Consider the following 20,260-nt stretch of genomic DNA (forward strand, 5'->3'; position numbering starts at 1 on the left):
AGGAAGAAACAGAAAATATGAACAGACCAATCACAAGTAATGAAATTGAAACTGTGATTAAAAATCTTCCAACAAACAAAAGTCCAGGACCAGATGGCTTCACAGGTGAATTCTAACAAATATTTAGAGAAGAGCTAACACCCATCCTTCTCAAACTCTTCCAAAAAATTGCAGAGGAAGGAACACTCCCAAACTCATTCTATGAGGCCACCATCACCCTGTTACCAAAACCAGATAAAGATACTACTAAAAAAGAAAATTACAGACCAGTATCACTGATGAATATAGATGCAAAAATCCTCAACAAAATACTAGCAAACAGAATCCAACAACACATTAAAAGGATCATACACCATGATCAAGTGGGATTTATCCCAGGGATGCAAGGATTCTTCAATATACGCAAATCAATCAATGTGATACACATTATTAACAAATTCAAGAATAAAAACCATATGATCATCCCAATCGGTGCAGAAAAAGCTTCTGACAAAATTCAACGCCCATTTATGATAAAAACTCTTCAGAAAGTGGGCATAGAGGGAACCTACCTCAACATAATAGAGGCCATATATGACAAACCCACAGCAAACATCAGTCTCAATGGTGAAAAACTGAAAGCATTTCCTCTAAGATCAGGAACAAGACAAGGATGCCCACTCTCGCCACTATTATTCAACATAGTTTTGGAAGTCTTAGCCACAGCAATCAGAGAAGAAAAAGAAATAAAAGGAATACAAATTGGAAAAGAAGAAGTAAAACTGTCACTGTGTGCAGATGACATGATACTATACATAGAGAATCCTAAAGATGCCACCAGAAAACTACTAGAGCTAATCAATGAATTTGGTAAAGTTGCAGGATACAAAATTAATGCACAGAAATCTCTTGCATTCCTATACACTAATGATGAAAAATCTGAAAGAGAAATTAAGCAAACAGTTCCATTTACCACTGCAACAAAAAGAATAAAATACCTAGGAATAAACCTACCTAGGGACACAGAAGACCTGTAATGCAGAAAACTATAAGACACTGATGAAAGAAATTAAAGATGATACCAACAGATGGAGAGATATACCATGTTCTTGGATTGGAAGAATCAATATTGTGAAAATGACTATACTACCCAAAGCAATCTACAGATTCAATGCAATCCCTATCAAATTACAAGTGGCATCTTTTACAGAACTAGAACAAAAAATCTTAAAATTTGTACGGAGACACAAAAGATCCTGAATAGCCAAAGCAGTTTTGAGGGAAAAAAACGGAGCTGGAGGAATCAGACTCCCTGACTTCAGACTATACTACAAAGCTACAGTAATCAAGACAATATGGTACTGGCACAAAAACAGAAATACAGATCAATGGAACAGGATAGAAAGCCCAGAGATAAACCCACACACCTATGGTCAACTAATCTATGACAAAGGAGGCAAGGATATACAATGGAGAAAAGACAGTCTTTTCAATAAGTGGTGCTGGGAAAACTGGACAGCTACATGTAAAAGAATGAAATTAGAACACTCCCTAACACCATACACAAAAATAAACTCAAAATGGATTAAAGACCTAAATGTAAGACTGGACAGTATAAAACTCTTAGAGGAAAACATAGGAAGAACACTCTTTGACATAAATCACAGCAAGATCTTTTTTGATCCACCTCCTAGAGTAATGGAAATAAAAACAAAAATAAACAAATGGGACCTAATGAAACTTAAAAGCTTTTGCACAGCAAAGGAAACCATATACAAGACAAGAAGACAACCCTCAGAATGGGAGAAAATATTTGCAAATGAATCATCGGACAGAGGATTAATCTCCAAAATATATAAACACCTCATGCAGCTCACTATTAAAAAAACTAACAACCCAATCCAAAAATGGGCAGAAGACCTAAATAGACATTTCTCCAAAGAAGACATACAGATGGCCAAGAAGCACATCACTAATTATTACAGAAATGCAAATCAAAACTACAATGAGGTATCACCTCTCACCAGTTAGAATGGGCATCATCAGAAAATGTACAAACAACAAATGCTGGAGAGGGTGTGGAGAAAAGGGAACCCTCTTGCACTATTGGTGGGAATGTAAATTGATACAGCCACTATGGAGAACAGTATGGAGGTTCCTTAAAGAACTAAAAATAGAATTACCATATGACCCAGCAATCCCACTACTGGGCATATACCCAGAGAAAACCATAATTCAAAAACACACATGCACCCCAATGTTCATTGCAGCACTATCTACAATAGCCAGGTCATGGAAGCAACCTAAATGCCCATTGACAGATGAATGGATAAAGATGTGGTACATATATACAATGGAATATTACTCAGCCATAAAAAGGAACGAAATTGGGTCATTTGTAGAGACGTGGATGCATCTGGAGACTGTCATACAGAGTGAAGTAAGTCAGAAAGAGCAAAACAAATATCGTATATTAACGCATATATGTGGAACCTAGAAAATGGTACAGATGAACCAGTTTGCAGAGCAGAAATTGAGACACAGATGTAGAGGACAAACGTATGGACACCAAGGGGGGAAAGCGGCGGGGGGTGAGGGTTGTGGTGTGATGAATTGGGAGATTGGGATTGACATGTATACACTGATGTATATAAAATGGATGACTAATAAGAAAAAATAAACAATAAACATAAAAAAAAATAGCAAAGAGGACACACCACATAAATACAACTAAAGCATAAAATGAAGGAATTGAGATCAAACATAGCAGTCACATCAATAACTGTGAACGGGCTTAAGAAACCTATTAAAAGAAAAAGATATTCAAATTAGTTCATAAAGCAAAATCCAACTCTACGTTGTATACAACAGACACATCTAAAACAGTGACTCAAAAAGGCTAAAAGTCAAGAGATAGGGAAAGATATTTTGAGCAAATTAAAAACAATAAAAAAGCAGGGATTATGATCCTAATATCAAAATATAATTCAAAACACATTAAACAAGATTAAACAGGATACTTTATAATGCAAAAAGGCATAATTCACAATAAAAATGTAACAGTTACGAATATCTACATACCAAATAACACAGAAAGTACTGTGTAAAGTAGAAACTACAGGAGATGCAAGGAAAAGTAGAAAAACACTAATAACAGTAGATTTTAACACACCATTCTCAGTACAAGACAGATCAAGTGACCAAAAATAAGAATACAGAAGATCTAAACAGCATGATCAATAAAGTAGAGCTTATGGATACACGGCAAACACCACACCCTGATAACAGAGAATACATCTCCTTCTCAGTGCACATGAACCATCTTCTTTCCATGTGCGTGCGTGCGTGTGTGTGTGTGTGATGAGAACACTTAAAATCTACCCTCTTAGCAAATTTTAAGTATCCAACACAGTATTGTTAACTATTGTCATCATGCTGTAACTAGATCTCCAGAACTAATTTATCTTGCAAAACTGAAACGTTGTACCCTGTGACCAACAACTCCCCATTATATAAATGTATTCTTCAAAATTGTCACCATCGTGAAAGGAAAGAAAACCCTGAAGATTAGAGAAATGACGACTAAATGCAATACACGATCCTGAACTGGATCCCACACTGAAGGGGAAAAATACTATAAAGGAGATAATTGGGACAATTAACAAAATTGGAATATGAACTGTAGATTAAAGTTTCAATGTTTAATTTCCCGAATTTGATCACTATTACGAGTACATCTTTGTTCTTAAGAAACACACACTAAAGTATTAGAGGTAAAGAGGAATGATTTCTGCAACGTAATCTCAAATGTTCAGGAAAAAAATGGGTGTGTGCAGGTGCGTGTGTGTGTGTGTGTGTGTGTGTGTGTGTGTGTAGAGAGAGAGAGAGTAAGGAGAGAGAGAAAAAATGATTTTAAAAAATGACAATTAGTGAATCTGGGTAAAAGTAGTACATAGGAATTCTCTGTATTATTTTTGTAACATTTCCATAAATATGATTTTTTTTTAGGTCTTAGAAGCTAGCAGAAAAAAAAGCTGACTTAATTACACTTGCATTTTCTTTTCTCCCCCTACTGAACCCATTAAGTTGACATGAAATTACCTGACAAAAAGACTCATACTCCATTTTCCCAACTTTGCCACAATGGCTAAGAAACAATTCCAGGTTTTACTTATTACTCCTTAGTTTATAAACCACAAGTGGTTTAGTCTTTTTTTCCCCCTGAAGTCATAAATTGCCTTCCATGCCCTTCCCTAATGAACTATGATGACTTTATAACACATTTCATTTTAAAAAGTACATTGTTTTCTTAAGTACTGTCACCCTTTCTTCTCCTTACCCTAAATCAGATTTATCTTTCCAAACAAAGACATTAGGAAACATCTCAGTATACAGTAAAATGGAATCACCATGTAATACCAATTATACCTCTTCAACATAACTTCGACTTTTAAAAAAATTTTCCATAGCCATAATTTCACAAAGTCCTATCCAGCTTAATTCTAGGTAAGTCAAATAACCTCCCAGCTATTTTCCTTCACTCCTGAATTCTCCTCACTCCTCACTAGACTCCACAATGATATTAGAATTCTTTTCTAAAGGTAGGATTTTGTTGGGCTCGTTCAGAAATTCTCAGGAGCTCTAAGTGTCTTTGTGTAAAATCCAAAGATCTCAGTATGTACTTCTAGGCCCTCCACTAACTTCATACTCTACTCTCATCACTTAATACAATCCATTCAGGCAAATCCTTTCAGCCAAACATACTTATGAGCACTGCCTATGATTTGCTTGTTTCCAACTCAATGCCTTTTATTTATATTATGTCTCATCTTAAGAGTCTTTCTTCCTTGTCTCTATCATGTCATGCTTTTCCCCTACTTCATAATCATGCTCAAAATTCCAGTGCCTAGAAAGATTTCTCTGGCTAATTTTCCAATCAATTCATCCACTCCTGTTCCGTCTTAGCACTTCTACACAGAGCTCCTAAAGGTAATATTTGTGCACAAATTTACCTTGTACATCTTCTGTGAGCTATGAACATGTGGATATTCCTTTCCCTACTAGATTGTAATTTCCAGATAGACTAACAAGTAGATAAAGAGGTAGGTTTCATAACTATTTACTTTCCATTCTCATAGACCTAACTGTAATATGGATGAAAGTGTAATGGCCTGACAACAAGTAACAGAAAATTGTACAGATCTCCATAACTATGAGAAAATCATAAAGAAAATCTACCTCAGGTAGCTAAAAAATATACTTACCTTCTATTTCTTGCCCAATAGAAAGTCCAGCCCATTTTCGCTGTAAAATAAAAAAGAGAGAAAAAAAGACACTTAACACCAAATCAATCAAAATTAGAGAAATGAGGAAAAGAGGATTTCTTTGAATTTCATTAACACATTCCAAGACCAAAACATGGTAGTTAAGTGTTGAATTGTGTCCCACAAAAAGATATGTTGACGTCTTAGCCCCCAACACCTGTGAATGTGACCATATTTGGAAATAGGGTCTTTGCAGATGATATCAAGGTAAGATGAGGTCATATCGAATTAAGGTAGACCCTAAGCCAATATGGCTTCCTTATAAGAAAAGGACACACAGCACACAGGGAGAAAGTCATGTGACAATGAAGGCAGAGACTGAAGTGATATATCTACCAGTCAATGAACATCAAGGATTGTCCGCAACACCAGAAGCTAAGCACGGAACAGATTTTTCCCTAGTGCCTTCAGAGAGAGCCTGGCCCTGCTGACACCTTGACTTCAGACTTCCAGCCTTCAGAACTGTGAGAGAATACATTTCTGCTGTTTTAAGCCGCCCAGTTTTTGGTACTTTGTTACAGCTGCCCTAGGAAACATATGCTATAGTTTATTTATGCCTGAACATCTATCCTCAAAACATATAAAGCTTGCCTTTTTACAGTAAAGCTGGCACCACTGAATAGGATGCTCCTTTGCATAATATAATGCTCCTGAAAGACTTCGTAGTATCAGATATTCCAGTGTTCTAAATGTACTGTGGATAGTTATAGTGTTTGATACAGTAGCACAAAAAGAAAGACGTTCAATTCATGAAAACTAAATTAAAACTTATCAGATAATCTATACTGAAACCCAAGCAGGGATTCAAATCAGTAGATGGTCATGACTATTCTTTGTGTACTAGCCAAAAGAGTGTCAGGCATTTGGCTTTAGCTTCTCCCCAGTACCAACTGGCAAGAATGTACGGAGGCAGGACAGATTGTGTTCAGGCAGGAATTCAAGACTGGCTTGGTATAGATTCAAAATTAGCAGTTACTGACAAAACTCCAAAGAACAGTGAGAAAAGTAATTTTTGACTGGAAATCAAAAGTTTGTCTACTCATCTGAACTTTGTGGATTTTGTGGTGGGTAGTTAAGAAGATGCTGTGTTTTGAATATGTGGAACAAGTGCTCTACCTTCCAGCTTTCTCACCACCTCTCCACCCTTCACCTCTCTTTTCTGTAGTACCCCATCCCACTTCTGGCCAACTGGAAATTTAGTAGCATACTGGTTAAGCCCAGACTTTGGGTTACAAAGCAGCCACATTTAGGTTCTATACCCAGAGACAGCCTCAAGGACGATAATAACGGCATCTATCATTTGGGGTTGTTAAGAGAATTAAATGAGTGAACACAGGCAAAAGCACTTAGAATAGCACTTGGCCTATAGTAAATGTTGGGAAAATTTTTTTAAAGCAGAGACAAGGAAAAATAGTTAGAAACCCCATTTCTGGCCAGGAGAATCTCAAATGCAGCTCTGTAAAAGCTGGTTAACCCTAGAATACTCCAAACCTTTGATCTATAAGAAGCAAATGCGAAAGGTAGTCCTGATATTGGAGAGGCATCTGAACGGAGAAAAAGGGAACAGTGAGTGAACATTTCCCATAATTTTTGAGGGATTCAAGAGATCTTTAATAGTTCCCTAACAAGTGTTTGATCTCCTTCCTTAAACCTCCAGGTGTGGGAGGGCAGAAATCAATGCTTATTAGCATACTACAAGGAGGTAAAGGTTGCATTTGCATTGTTTAGGACTGGGGACCAGCAGCATGAGTCAGGTGACAAGGGAGGAAAGGATACAGACTCCTACTGGCGATGCTCCTACATTATGTACTATGTGCCTGCAATAGTGCTAGGCAATTTCCCCTCCACAGAATCCACCAACAGTTATAAATGTAATCATAATCCTTTCACTTATTACAGAAGCCCAGCAAGTTAGGTTGTAATTTGAGATAACAGCTACTCATATCATATTCTTTAGTCTAACATCATTGCATTTTAAAATCACTATTAGATGTCAATTTTAGAAGTAAATGCCATTTTTATATATTTTATACATTTTCCGTTACCCTGTGAGCTAACATTAAAATAACTTGACACTTTGATAGCTGATATCACTGCAGAATTCTTTTAAATTAGGGGGAAAAAGTCAAGGCAATAAAAGGCAGACATAGTAAAAACTGGCAATTAAGAATATATCTTTAAATTCCTTACATAATACCTAGATGGTTTTCCTCAATATGAATCAATACAGTTACAGCGTGACACAGCTTGCTTTAAATGAATCGATTCTTTTACGACTTTCAAGAATAGAAGAGAATAAATTCCTGAGTTACCTGAGGTAAGCTGAATGCAATGCTCCCTGGAACAACAGATGGGTGGGTCCTCAGTGTAAATGTGTACCTGTGGTTGGGGGAGGTCCTCACCATCACGTGCCTAAAAGACAGAAACACAGTCAATACTCCACGTCAAAGGAAATAAAGAACATCAATTCCAAATGTGCTCATTTTCAACAAACAATGCTTGATGAGTACTGGGTGGAAACATGGCATTATATGAGTCCTGAAGAAACAGGACCACAAATTTCATTTCCAAAAACTGTCTGCAATTCAAAATGTTTTCCAGGAATAAGGACCACCTCAGGCCAAACAGACATCAAGCAGAATCAGGACCAATTTCAAGAGAGTACATACCATCCAAAACATCAATGTCATTACATTTCCAGTTTACATAAAACTGAAGACAGTGATTTACTTGATAGTAAGTAAAAATTAGATGAATTTCCTCTCCTGAGACTTATTTCACATCCTAACTAGACTAAAGGAAGGAGAACCAAAGATAGAATAAAGCCATGATATAGCAGTCAAAAAAAAAGTTAGTTTTTAGGACTATTCATTACATCTCTTTGCAGATTCCCACAACAGGTTGAAATAGTAACAGCCTGTAAAATTAAAAAGGTGGTAAAAATGAAAAAATTTTCCCAAAATATATCAGCTTCCATATAGATATCAATATTTACTATTTCAAAGCATTTTGTGCTAATTCACCCTGCTCAGAAGTTACCTGTAAACGGATGAACTATAGTTATCTCATGATCATCTCCTATACCAAGAAACTACCAAGGACTGTGTGTGAGATAGAAGCTTCAAACTCTGCTACAATAGCACTATCTTTTTAAAAATTATCTTTTAGAGTGCTATAATTTTTAAAATATTAATGGTTAATGTTTCTATACATATCATTTTGTCAGTAGGACAGAAGTTCCTTATATCTACTATACTTTAAGTAACCCCCTCATGTGTACAGTGAACATCTAACACGTAAAAGAATTCCATAAGCAAATTCTCACACTGATTGTCTGTAGTCCAGTTTATATGTAGAAAGTTCTATGTTCAACTTAGAATCACGGAATTTTTAGGACTGGAAACAATGTTAATACAATTATGTAGTATAGCCCTTTACTCTGAAGCGGAAAACCACAGATGATTAGCAATTCTAACCCTGTGAAACTCATGTATTTCTCAGATAGCTTTAGAAACAGAAAAAGGCTCAGTTAAAATCCTACTTCCTTCCTCATTTCCCTAGTCTGCCTTCTGGAACAGCCCCTTCATGTCCTTATCTCCACCAACCTTAGAAGCACATGGATGGCAATGAACTTGGTAGCAGGGTATCTAGAAGTTTTGCCAATGGATGATGTGAATCAGTTAAAATAAATGACAGTGAAAAATGCTTGTAAAGATTCTACAATTGTGCATCTTCCAATTTTCATGTCTCTTGGATTATCATAGTAATAATGATCAAAACAGCTAATATTTATTGAGGACTTATTAATGTGGTAGACTCTGTTCTAAGTGCTTTATTTGTGTAACTCAATATTCACAAACACCCTGAGGAAGATAGTACCATCATCCCCATTTTACAGATTAGGACACTGAGGCACAGTCAGGGTAAATAACTTACCCATGGTCACCCAGTTTATAATTGGCAGAACCAGGATCCAAACTCAGACAATCTGACCCAAAGCCAAAAACCTAATGACTATGCTATATATGATTCATATATCCAGTATGTTTAGTTCTGCTAAGAAAACCAGTGGAAAAATAAAGTTATATATAAAAAACTATGTATCATTTAGAAAACATTATATTTATCAAAATTTGATACAGTAAATACATGACTCTCATCTCCCATTTTCCAATTCAGCAAGAGGAATTAAAAATTATACTCAAACGTTTCCAAAAATTAATTAATTAATTAAATAAGGACTCTCCAGAAGTTTCTAAAATACCATTTAGCAGGTTAGAAGAAAACAAAGTCAGATACTCACTGGCCAGACTGGAAATCCTTTTCATTCACAACTGCACAGTTAGTTAAAGATAATTCATCTGTAGGACATCTTGCAGCTTGCATACTCTGTAAGAATCAATGATTAGGAAAATAAAATTAAGTCACCTTTTATTTTCTTAAAGAATATTTTATGCTTCCCTGTCCTCTATTCCCCATCACCTGTAGTAAACGCTTACTGTTTTTGACCCCCAGCACCCCTTACTCTGTGGTAACAGTAAACCCTGCCTTTCGGAAACTGCTCCCTCCCCATTCCATGTGCTTTTGTGGGCCTGCCAATCACAGCACACGTGCAATCACACAGAGTACTATCCCATCCACGGGACTTTATATAGACAGGCGCTAGAAGAAAGGCACTCTCCCTCGCATTACCACCACACGAAGGAAGCCTTTCTGCTCTAAAAGAAGAAAACTATCGCAGAGAAAGCAAAGGTGACAGAGACACAGACAAACAGACACCTTGAGACTCAGACCCGACAACGAAGTTAAAACCCTTGAGACCAGTTCTGAAAGTTGGCTGAGTCAATAAACTCTTTTTTGCTCAAGCTTAATTGAGTTAGTTTTCCATTTCTTCCAAAAAAAAAAAAAAAGATTTTGACATAAAAATGCAATGATGTAAATTCAATACATTTGATAAAGTATATCGTGAAAAAGTATCTCCTCATAAGAGATCTCAAGTGGCTACGAACCATTTCTCCTACAGACTAAGAAAAGCTATCTTCCAAATACCTCCCAACAAAAATAATTACAGGTATATTTAAAATAAAATAGCAATTAACAGTCCTTTTGATCAACATTGATCAACAGCTACTAGTAAAACATTCCTTCATATAATGTATGTAACCAATAATCCTTCCACCATCCTCTAGGGTTTCCTAGTTATTGAAATATGACACTCATAGTCTGTTTACGACTAACATACTCACTCTTCAAACCTAAAGCCAAAGCTTATTCTTCTTAAATTTGTCTCCCAAATACAAATTTATAGAGGAAAATAAATTACTCTTTGCCTTGCTTTTGTTTTTAATAAAAGGCTAGTTTCAATACAGCTACCCCAGCTGTTCAGAGCAGTGGTCTCTAAAGTGGGATATGTGCACCTGAAGGGTTTGCAGGATAATCCTTTGGGGTATAAGAAGAAAATATCAGTTCTTCTATTTATATTTATTTATACCCATTTTTATTAAAGATGACCCCCATGCTAAGTGTATATTCTGCCTTAAGATGTAACCTAATGACACTAATAAAGACTTCATAATCTGCCAGGCCTTTAAAAATTCAGTATTCACAGCAAGAGATAAACTTCTCTAATTTTTCCACCTATGTTTAAAGTCACATCCTATTGAATCTAGCAATTCACAACATTGTATTAAAGTTAAATAACTGTTGAAACTGCTAAGGTTTCCTGAGAGAAAAGACAAGAAGCTATGACCCACAGTAAAAATGACTAAAATGATACACGGAAAATAAAATGGTGAAAACTAGTATTCTTTTATTGGTAAATATAGCCAAAATCTCTTAGAAAACTCTAAAGAGCTGAAGATATCAGGACATATTATAGAGTGTAGGAGGTCTGCTATATAGTTGAATCAAAATATAGTTATTTCTTTCATCTTAGAAGATTTGCTAGGTAATTGCAAAACACACCAAGAACTACAATTTTGCGAGTCACTAAAGAAAAGATGTACTGAAAAAGATACAGCCTAAACTATAAATGAAACAATACGCTTTATGGGAAAACTGTAACCACTGATGGAATGGCTGTTTTGACTGGAATAAAAAGAATAATTCCAGAATAAAGTTACAAAGACAGCACATTAAGTGAAAGTTGTTCACTGTTTCATTCACAGGTAAACTGTTGCTGCATATAAGTCAGAGCCAAAGGTGTGCACATGTCCTTCAGGATGTCAGAGGTCAACTTTATCAAAACAAGATCCTTACAATATAGAATCTTTCCTACACTCTGTAAAAAGCCAGGAAGCAGTGTCAAATCTTTTTTTTTTTTTTTTGTAAACCATATAGGGATTCACTGGTTACCAAAAGGTAAAGTGCTACCAAGAAGATATTAAAAAAAGGAAAAAAAGAAGAAAAAGAAAAGAAAAATTCACTTTGCTCCTACAAGATAAAAATGAACAAAAACAAAAAGTAAAAAATACCTTGTGCTAATGAATAGAGCATTTCAAAAATGGTTACTTAGAAACATTTCCATTGCTAAGCGATTCTGCTATTGAAAACAATGTATATTACCTAAAAACAAGCAAAAAATAAAAACTCTCATATCTGCATGCTTTAAAAAGTTCGAAACAAAATTTTCTAATCTTTAAAAAAATCATCCAAATGATTTTTCAATGATTTTTGAACCCGTTTATTAGTACTATAAAAGTACAATACATTCTGATTAGTCTGCAAGAAAAACTAATAGATGGAAATTTACCAACCACATTTCACACATTTCAATAAAATATTTCCATAAATGGTAGATAATCTGGGGGAATTTCAAAAGTACAGCTAAATTCCCCCCATTCTTATCTATGCTTTGATGGCCATTAAAATCAAGTAACAAAAAAACCCTAAATTTAGGGCTTCCCTGGTGGCACAGTGGTTAGGAATACGCCTGCCAATGCAGGGGGCATGGGTTCGAGCCCTGCTCTGAGAAGATCCCACATGCCACAGAGCAACTAAGCCCATGAGCCACCATTACTGAGCCTGTGCTCTAGAGTCCACGAGCCACAACTACTGAGCCCACGTGGCACAACTACTGAAGCCCATGCGCCTAGAGCCCGTGCTCTGCAACAAGAGAAGACACCGCAATGAGAAGCCTGCACACTGCGATGAAGAGTATCCCCGCTCGACGCAACTAGAGAAAGCCTGCGCGCAGCAACGAAGACCCAACACAGCCAAAAATAAATAAATAAAAATTTTTTCTAAAAAAACCCTGAATTTAGGGTTTCCCTGGTGGCGCAGTGGTTGAGAATCTGCCTGCTGATGCAGGGGACACGGGTTCGAGCCCTGGTCTGGGAAGATCCCACATGCCACGGAGCAACTAGGCCCGTGAGCCACAACTACTGAGCCTGCACATCTGGAGTCTGTTCTCCGCAACAAGAGAGGCCACGATAGTGAGAGGCCCACGCACCGCGATGAAGAGTGGCCCCCGCTTGCCGCAACTGGAAAAAGCCCTCGCACAGAAACGAAAACCCAACACAGCCAAAAAAAAATAAAATAAATAAATAATAATTAAAAATGAATATCTGCTTATAAAAAAAAAAACAAAAACCTGAATTTAGAAATAGACCTCTGAACAGTTGTATCACAAAATATTAAACCAAGATTTTAAAGAACAGTAAAGCATCACTTTGCTTTCTGTATTATTAATAAATAAAATTAAGAGAACTTTCTACAGTTCATCTTTAGCTCATCCTTTTTCTTTTTTGTGTATGTTTTACTATGTATATAAACTATTAGTGTATCACTTAAAAATAAATAGGTATATATACTGGGGATATAGGATCAAAACATTTTTTGTGTATGAGATCTATGAAATCACTAATTTAGAACATGACACAAATAAGGTCTAGGTCATAAGTTTGCTTTCCGAATGGGACAGTATTTTTGCCCATGGTCACTGTTTGACCAGCCACCTGACCAAAATGTGCAGAACTTTGTTTCCCTCTTAACCTGGGGTCTCTCTCACCTACAAGCTTCTTTCTCTTTTTTTTTTTTTTTTTCAATATTTTAACCCTGAGGCCCTGCAAAATCCAGAACTGCTTTCTACGACATTCAAGTTCTTTTTTTTTTAATCCTATAAATTTATTTATTTTGGGCTGCATTGGGTCTTCGTTGCTGTGCTCGGGCTTTCTCTAATTGTGGCGAGCGGGGGCTACTCTTCGTTGCGGTGCGCGGGCTTCTCATTGCGGTGGCTTCTCTTGTTGCAGAGCACAGCCTCTAGGTGTGTGGGCTTCAGTAGTTGCAGCTCGCAGGCTCTAGAGCACAGGCTCAGTAGTTGTGGCACACGGGCTTAGTTGCTCCACGGCATGTGGGATCTTCCTGGACCAGGGCTCGAACCCGTGTGCCCTGCATTGGCAGGCGAATTCTTAACCACTGAGCCACCAGGTAAGTCCCACTTCTTTCTCTTATATTCCTCTCTTCCCTAACTCTGAGCCCCTTGTCCAGCCAACTCCTACTTATTCTACAATTTCTCAGCTCAGACATTACATTTTCTAGAAGACCTTCCTAGATATCTTCTCCTCCTGTAAGGTAAAGGTCAAATGGAAGAACTTAACTGTATTTTTATTGTCTGTTTACACTGCGTAAAAGACATAAGGTTCTCAAGGACTGAGACTACATCTTGCTCGGATCTGTGGTTCCCAGGGCTAAGACAGGGCATGGCACACGGCCAGTGCTCATTAAACATTTGTTGAATAAATGAACTTACAGGTCAATACAATCTATCCCAACTGCAGAATAAACAATTCAAAGAACATGGACACAAAGGACATTTCAAGGTTATTTAGGAAGTGATATAATTTAAATAAAATTATCTAATAGTTCAAAATTACACAGAATTGATATAGCCAAAGTTATTTAAAAATTTACAAAATGCTAAGTTAACCTTTTCATTAGTAAACTTGTTTACTTGTCAAAGAGTTGGTGTCCTTTAAAAAAACAGTGAAAAAATCTGTAAAAGTCATCTGGCTGGCCAACTAAAACAGATGCTGTGAGCAAAAGGCCTCCCTACTGGAATCTAGAAGCATCTGTGTTTTTATGGTAAGCCAAGCAGGGTATCTCATTTTCTCATCAAAATATAAGACCCTATAAATAGTAGCTGTTTACTTATCACAATAATGCCAAGGGAAAATTCCACAATTTTTCTAACACTGACCTTGCCTCTAGGAAACAATGATAAAAGCCTAGCCACAACGGCCACATAGCTATTATGAAATGAAAATACAAAACTGACAGGCAAATTTATATAAGTTTAGTTATCTGAGGTACTAGAATATTTAACTGTCTGAAGGCTATAAAATGTTTTCATTAACAACTTGAAATGTAAAAAATTATTAACTCATTGCTACACAAAAGAATGAAAATCTCAACAAATCTTTAATGGAAACTTCAGCAGAAGTAATTATATCATTACTTTGAACCCTCTTGCACTGTTGGTGGGAATGTAAGTTGATACAGCCACTATGCAGGTTCCTTAAAACACTAAAAATAGAACTACCATATGACCCAGCAATCCCACTACTGGGCATATACCCAGAGAAAACCATAATTCAAAAGACACATGCACCCCAATGTTCATTACAGCACTATTTACGATAGCCAGGACATGGAAGCAACCTAAATGTCCATCAACAGAGGAATGGATAAAGAAGATGTGGTACATATATACAATGGAATATTACTCAACCATAAAAAGGAATGAAATTGGATCATCTGTAGAGACATGGATGGACCTAAAGAGTGTCATACAGAGTGAAGTAAGTCATAAAGAGAAAAACAAATATCGTATTAACACATATATGTGGAATCTAGAAAAATGGTATAGATGATCTTTTTTTTTTTTTTTAAGTAAATTTATTTATTTATTTTTGGCTGCTTTGGTTCTTCGTTGCTGTGTGTGGCTGTCTCTAGCTGCAGGGAGCAAGGGTTACTCTCCATTGCGGTGCGCAGGCTGCTCATTGCAGTGGCTTCTCTTGTTGCGGAGCACAGGCTTTAGGTGCACAGGCTTCAGTAGTTGTGGCACGTGGGCTCCGTAGTTGTGGCTCACAGGCTCTAGAGCGCAGGCTCAGTAGTTGTGGCGCACGGGCTGACTTACTCCACGGCATACGGGATCTTCCCAGACCAGGGCTTGAACCCATGTCCCCTGTACTGGCAGGCGGACTCTTAACTACTGCACCACCAGGGAAGCCCGATATAGACGATCTTATTTGCAAAGCAGAAACAGAGACATAGACATAGAGAACAAACATATGGATACCAAGGGGGAAGGGGGGTTGGGTGGGATGAATTGGGAGATTAGGATTGACATATATACACTATTGATACTATATATAAAATAGATAACTAATGAGAAACTACTGTTTAGCACAGGGAACTCTACTCAATGCTCTTTGGTGACCTAAATGGGAAGGAAATCCAAAAAAGAGGGGATATATGTGTACGTATAGCTAATTCATTTTGCTGTACAGCAGAAACTAAAACATTGTAAAGCAACTATACTCCAGTGAAAATTTTAAAAATACTCCTTTCTTTTCCAACTACATATCTGCATGAGACAACAGATTGAATGCAGAAGCAGATGTGTGAGAATACAGCTGTCTTCTAAGTCAGAGATTTGCAAAAATGTAAAACAGTGCCACTCACTATTTTTTTTTTTTTTGCCTTGGAAACTATAGTTATCTTTTCATAAAGATAGGTTCTTTTTTTTTTTTTTAACATCTTTATTGGAGTATAATTGCTTTACAATGGTGTGTCAGCCTCTGCTTAAAGATACGTTCTTTATGATAACCTGTAATGGGCTTTAATGTTATTTTTAAATGACTCAATCAATAAATATTAAAAATTTTTTAAATATATAATCCTTATGCCAAAGGAAAATAAAAAGTTATATCATTACTTATGTGAGAGCCTTTAAAGTGCAGAAAGAGAACTGGCTTCTTCCCATCAAAAAAAAAAAAAAATTGGGCAGTGGGGGGGGGCAGGTAACCAGGACTCCTCTGGGCATCACTGCATAGTTTTCAAATTTAAATAACATACTTTCATCCAAAGGTCCACTTTAAAAATTGGATTTTTAAAATATATGGTTTATTGTTTACCAAAGAACTCAGTAGGGCAAAATAAATAGAAAAAACCAAAGTGTGTAGTACCTGATTATAAGACCTCATTACAGATAACTGCAACACTCATGAATCCATTGGTCTTCTCTGTGGTGCTTCAGGCCTAGGTTACATCTCTCTAGAGACACAAATTCCCCCACAGGAAAGGGAAGTAGGACAGAATATACGAACTTGCCCCAGAGCCAGCTCAGCTAACAAGTCTCACTCAATTTTGTGCTTCCTGAAAAATAACATTTTAGAACTGCACTATTCAATAAAGTAACCACTAGACACATATGGTTATTAAAATTAAAACTAATTAAAATTTTAAAATTCAGTTCTTCAGGTGCACTAGTCACATTTCGAGTGCCACATGTGGCTATCAGCTGTCACTGAAGAAAGTTTCATTAGATGGTGCTAGTCTAGAGCAGTGTGAGAAAGGCCGGCAGTAATCCATGTCTGCAGGCCTATGGAACCACTCTGCTATAAACTCCTGAAATAATCATTTCTATTAAAATTGTGAAGTCCTGTGGGACTAGAAGTGATGGATAGAAATAAGCTAAATTTGTATGTCCTATAGTAATCTTGCAAAGAGCATGTAGGGATACCCTTCACATTATCCATCTCAAATCAGTAACTATTCACATAGGTGACATCCCTTAGGGCCTTAAAATTCCTTTACAAACATATTGAAAAAGAAAAAAAAAACTGAGCTTCCATTTTGGTTTTTTGAGGGGAAAAAAAAAACACAAAGGAAAATATAAAAGGCTGACAGCACTAAATGGTGGCAAAGAAGTGATGCAGTTTCTTATAAGGTTAACGTGACCCAGCAGATCTACCCCTAGGTTTTAAGTAAAGAGAAATGAAAACATACAGCCACATGACGACTGGTACACAAACGGTCATAGCAACTTTATTCATAATAGTCAAAAACTGAAATAACACGAAGATCTACCAACAGTTGAATGGATAAACAAATTGTGGTACAGCCATACAATGGAACACTACCCAGCAATTAAAAAGAAACTACCTACTGATATATGCAACAACGTGAGTAAACCTCAAAAACATAATGCCAAGTAAAGCCAGATGCTTATATAATATAGGATGAACTCTTTTTTGCATCACCTTGTAATTAGATGAAGTCCTAGAAAAGGCAAAATTAATCTAGAGTAACAACCACACACACACACACAAAATCAGTGATTGCCTGGGGCCGGGGTGAAATGAACAGCAGAAAAACATGAAGTAATTTTTTGAGATAACAGAAATGTTCTATATCTGGATTGTATTTTATTGTATATAGGTTATACCTCAATAAAGTGGAGAAGTGATGGTCTGATTTTTTAATGGCTGGGCAATCACCAACAATTCCCATGTAAAGACAGTATAAATGTTCAAACTAGAAAACATAGTTTAGGTACAGGGTACATACACTCATGCAACAAGGACCTAGACCTTAGTACATCTGTACTCAGGTAGGCCTACTGGAAAAGAGAGCTAACTAGGTCTGCAGAACAGATTCGGTTCTCTCCGCAACCAGTCCTCATCCCAGCTGTAGGAATAAACAGAACTAGGAGAATGGCCAGGTCTACCTCTAAAGGCCAGTCTAAGGTTGCTGACCATATTGGCCTGCTAGTCCTGGGCACAGGATGTGAAAAGAGGAAGTATAAAACCTACAACTCCTGGCATGAATGTCCCATACTAACCATCAGATTGGCAATTCTTCCTCCTGAGAAAAGTAAGATTGTTTGTTTTGCCTGTAATAAATTTTCCACTAAGACGCAAGGGAATTTGATCTAAAGTTCTACTCTCCCTATGGGCAGGAATGGAAACAGGAGGACATAGGAATAAATGCACAACCACCCAAACATACACAAGAGAATTAAATGAAGTATTCTCATTTACTTGATATAGAGTAAATAATAAATGTCAGCTATTATTAAGACCATCATAGAGATATTCAGTAAAGAATTATTTGTAATAGAAAAAAAAATCACAATCTAAAGCTAAATAAATGCCGTGAATAGGAGCATGGTTAAAAGTATCACAACTATGCAGCCATTTGAAAGGTCAAGGTACCTCTGTTTGTACTGACAAGGGAAATGTCCACAATATAGAACTAAGTTTTAAAAAAGAAATAAAATAGCATGTAGAGTAAGTTTTTAATAAAAAAGATACACACTAAATTAATAGTAGTTACCACTGAGGTGAAACAAGAAGGTATACGTGAAACACCTTCGCTTTTCACAATTCTGAATGGTTGGAACTGTTTTTTACAATAAATAACCCTTATCTTAGGAAAATAATTTTAAATATAGAGAACTTTTACGTACAAAGTTGTCCTCTACAGGATTACTTTACCGGTGATGAATTAGAAGCAAACTAAAAGTCCTATTTCAAAGTGATGGTTACGAAAACTAAAACATATCCACTTAATTGAATATCATATCCTCATAATATTCAAATCACAGGATAGTATATGTATACATGTATATATATACATATATAAATATAAATTTTACTTTATAGTTTTATTTTTTTAAGTATAGCAAAGCAATTAAACAAAAACACACCCAAATGTAAAAAACAATTGTGATTGGACAATGGGACTATGAGTGATTTATTTTCTTCCTTTCTGCACTTTCCAAGTTAAAAAATGTAGATAGCTGCTATTTTACTACCCAAATTAAAATTTTTGTATTAAAGTTAATTGATGGTATACTTCATTTCGGACCTCTGTTTCTGCATAGACAGTGATGACCTCACACATTAGGAAAATAACTGGAAGGACATGCTTAATAAAAGGACACTGTCATTATTCATGAAATATAAGACATGGTCTAATAATTTGCTTATGTGTGTTTTTTCTTCATAATTAAACCATGTAGGTTAAATCTAATTCTCTTTGACTACAGTGTGGCAAAGATTGTTGTATATAAATTAAGAAAACATACTTTTTAATAAACTGTAAGAAATTACAAAATATGGTCTGAAACACAGAAATCTTTTGATAGATATACAAAGAGTTAAAATTTTATTTATACTGGGCAGATTAACCAATGACTGAGCATCAAAATGAACGCCAAATCATAAGCCAGTTAACTAAATCCTTGGCTCTGTGAATAAATAATTTCCTCTCCAAGACTGCATTAACTTGGGAAAGTTCATTAATGCCTCAAAATACATTACTTTAAAATTTGGAGAAGTACCTGGTACAATATTTAGCACATAATAGGCACTCAATAAATATTTGTGGAATTAAAAAATTGGGGAAGAAATATATCTAGAGAGTGATACGACCCATATGAAGAAAACTAACAGAAGCACATAAAAGAATATCCAAGTAAATGTAGAGATATATGATGTCATTCTATGCAATGACTCAATACTGTAAGGATATCATCAACTCCAAATTAACCTATAAATTTAATGTAATTATAAGAAAATCCCAATGGGACTTTAGCAAATTCAATCTAAATTGTAACTGGCAAAGTATTATAAATGTAGTAGGCAAAATGAGAAGGGAACAAAATTTTTTTTAATTTGTGAAAGTAGCCAAGAAAAATTTCAGAAAGAATGAGACTGGCCCTACTAGACATCAAAACATGCCGTACACAGTAATTAAAACAGTTTAGTGGAATTCCCTGGTAGTCCAGTGGTTAGGACTCCACGCTTTCACTGCCGAGGGCCGGGGTTCAATCCCTGGTTGGGGAACTAAGCTCCCATGGCCAAAAAAAACTAAAATAAAAATAAATAAAATAAACCAATGTATTGTAGTATTAGTACAGAAACAGACAGTTCAATGGAGTAGAACAAACA

General features: G+C 36.1%; 1 protein-coding gene across 2 annotated transcripts in view; it reads right to left on the reverse strand.

Moving 5' to 3' along the window:
• Positions 1-20,260, reverse strand: part of NSF (N-ethylmaleimide sensitive factor, vesicle fusing ATPase) — a 160,142-nt gene that overhangs the window by 122,801 nt on the left and 17,081 nt on the right. For both annotated transcript variants that reach the window (XM_007175848.2, XM_007175849.2), the window contains exons 2-4: positions 9,607-9,692; positions 7,616-7,715; positions 5,244-5,283 (exon numbers count right to left, since the gene is read on the reverse strand). In XM_007175848.2, the coding sequence (XP_007175910.2) occupies positions 5,244-5,283; positions 7,616-7,715; positions 9,607-9,692 (226 nt within the window). The remainder of the gene's footprint in view (positions 1-5,243; positions 5,284-7,615; positions 7,716-9,606; positions 9,693-20,260) is intronic.

This window comes from Balaenoptera acutorostrata, chromosome 20 (genome assembly GCF_949987535.1).
Source record: "Balaenoptera acutorostrata chromosome 20, mBalAcu1.1, whole genome shotgun sequence".
NCBI lineage: Eukaryota > Metazoa > Chordata > Mammalia > Artiodactyla > Balaenopteridae > Balaenoptera > Balaenoptera acutorostrata.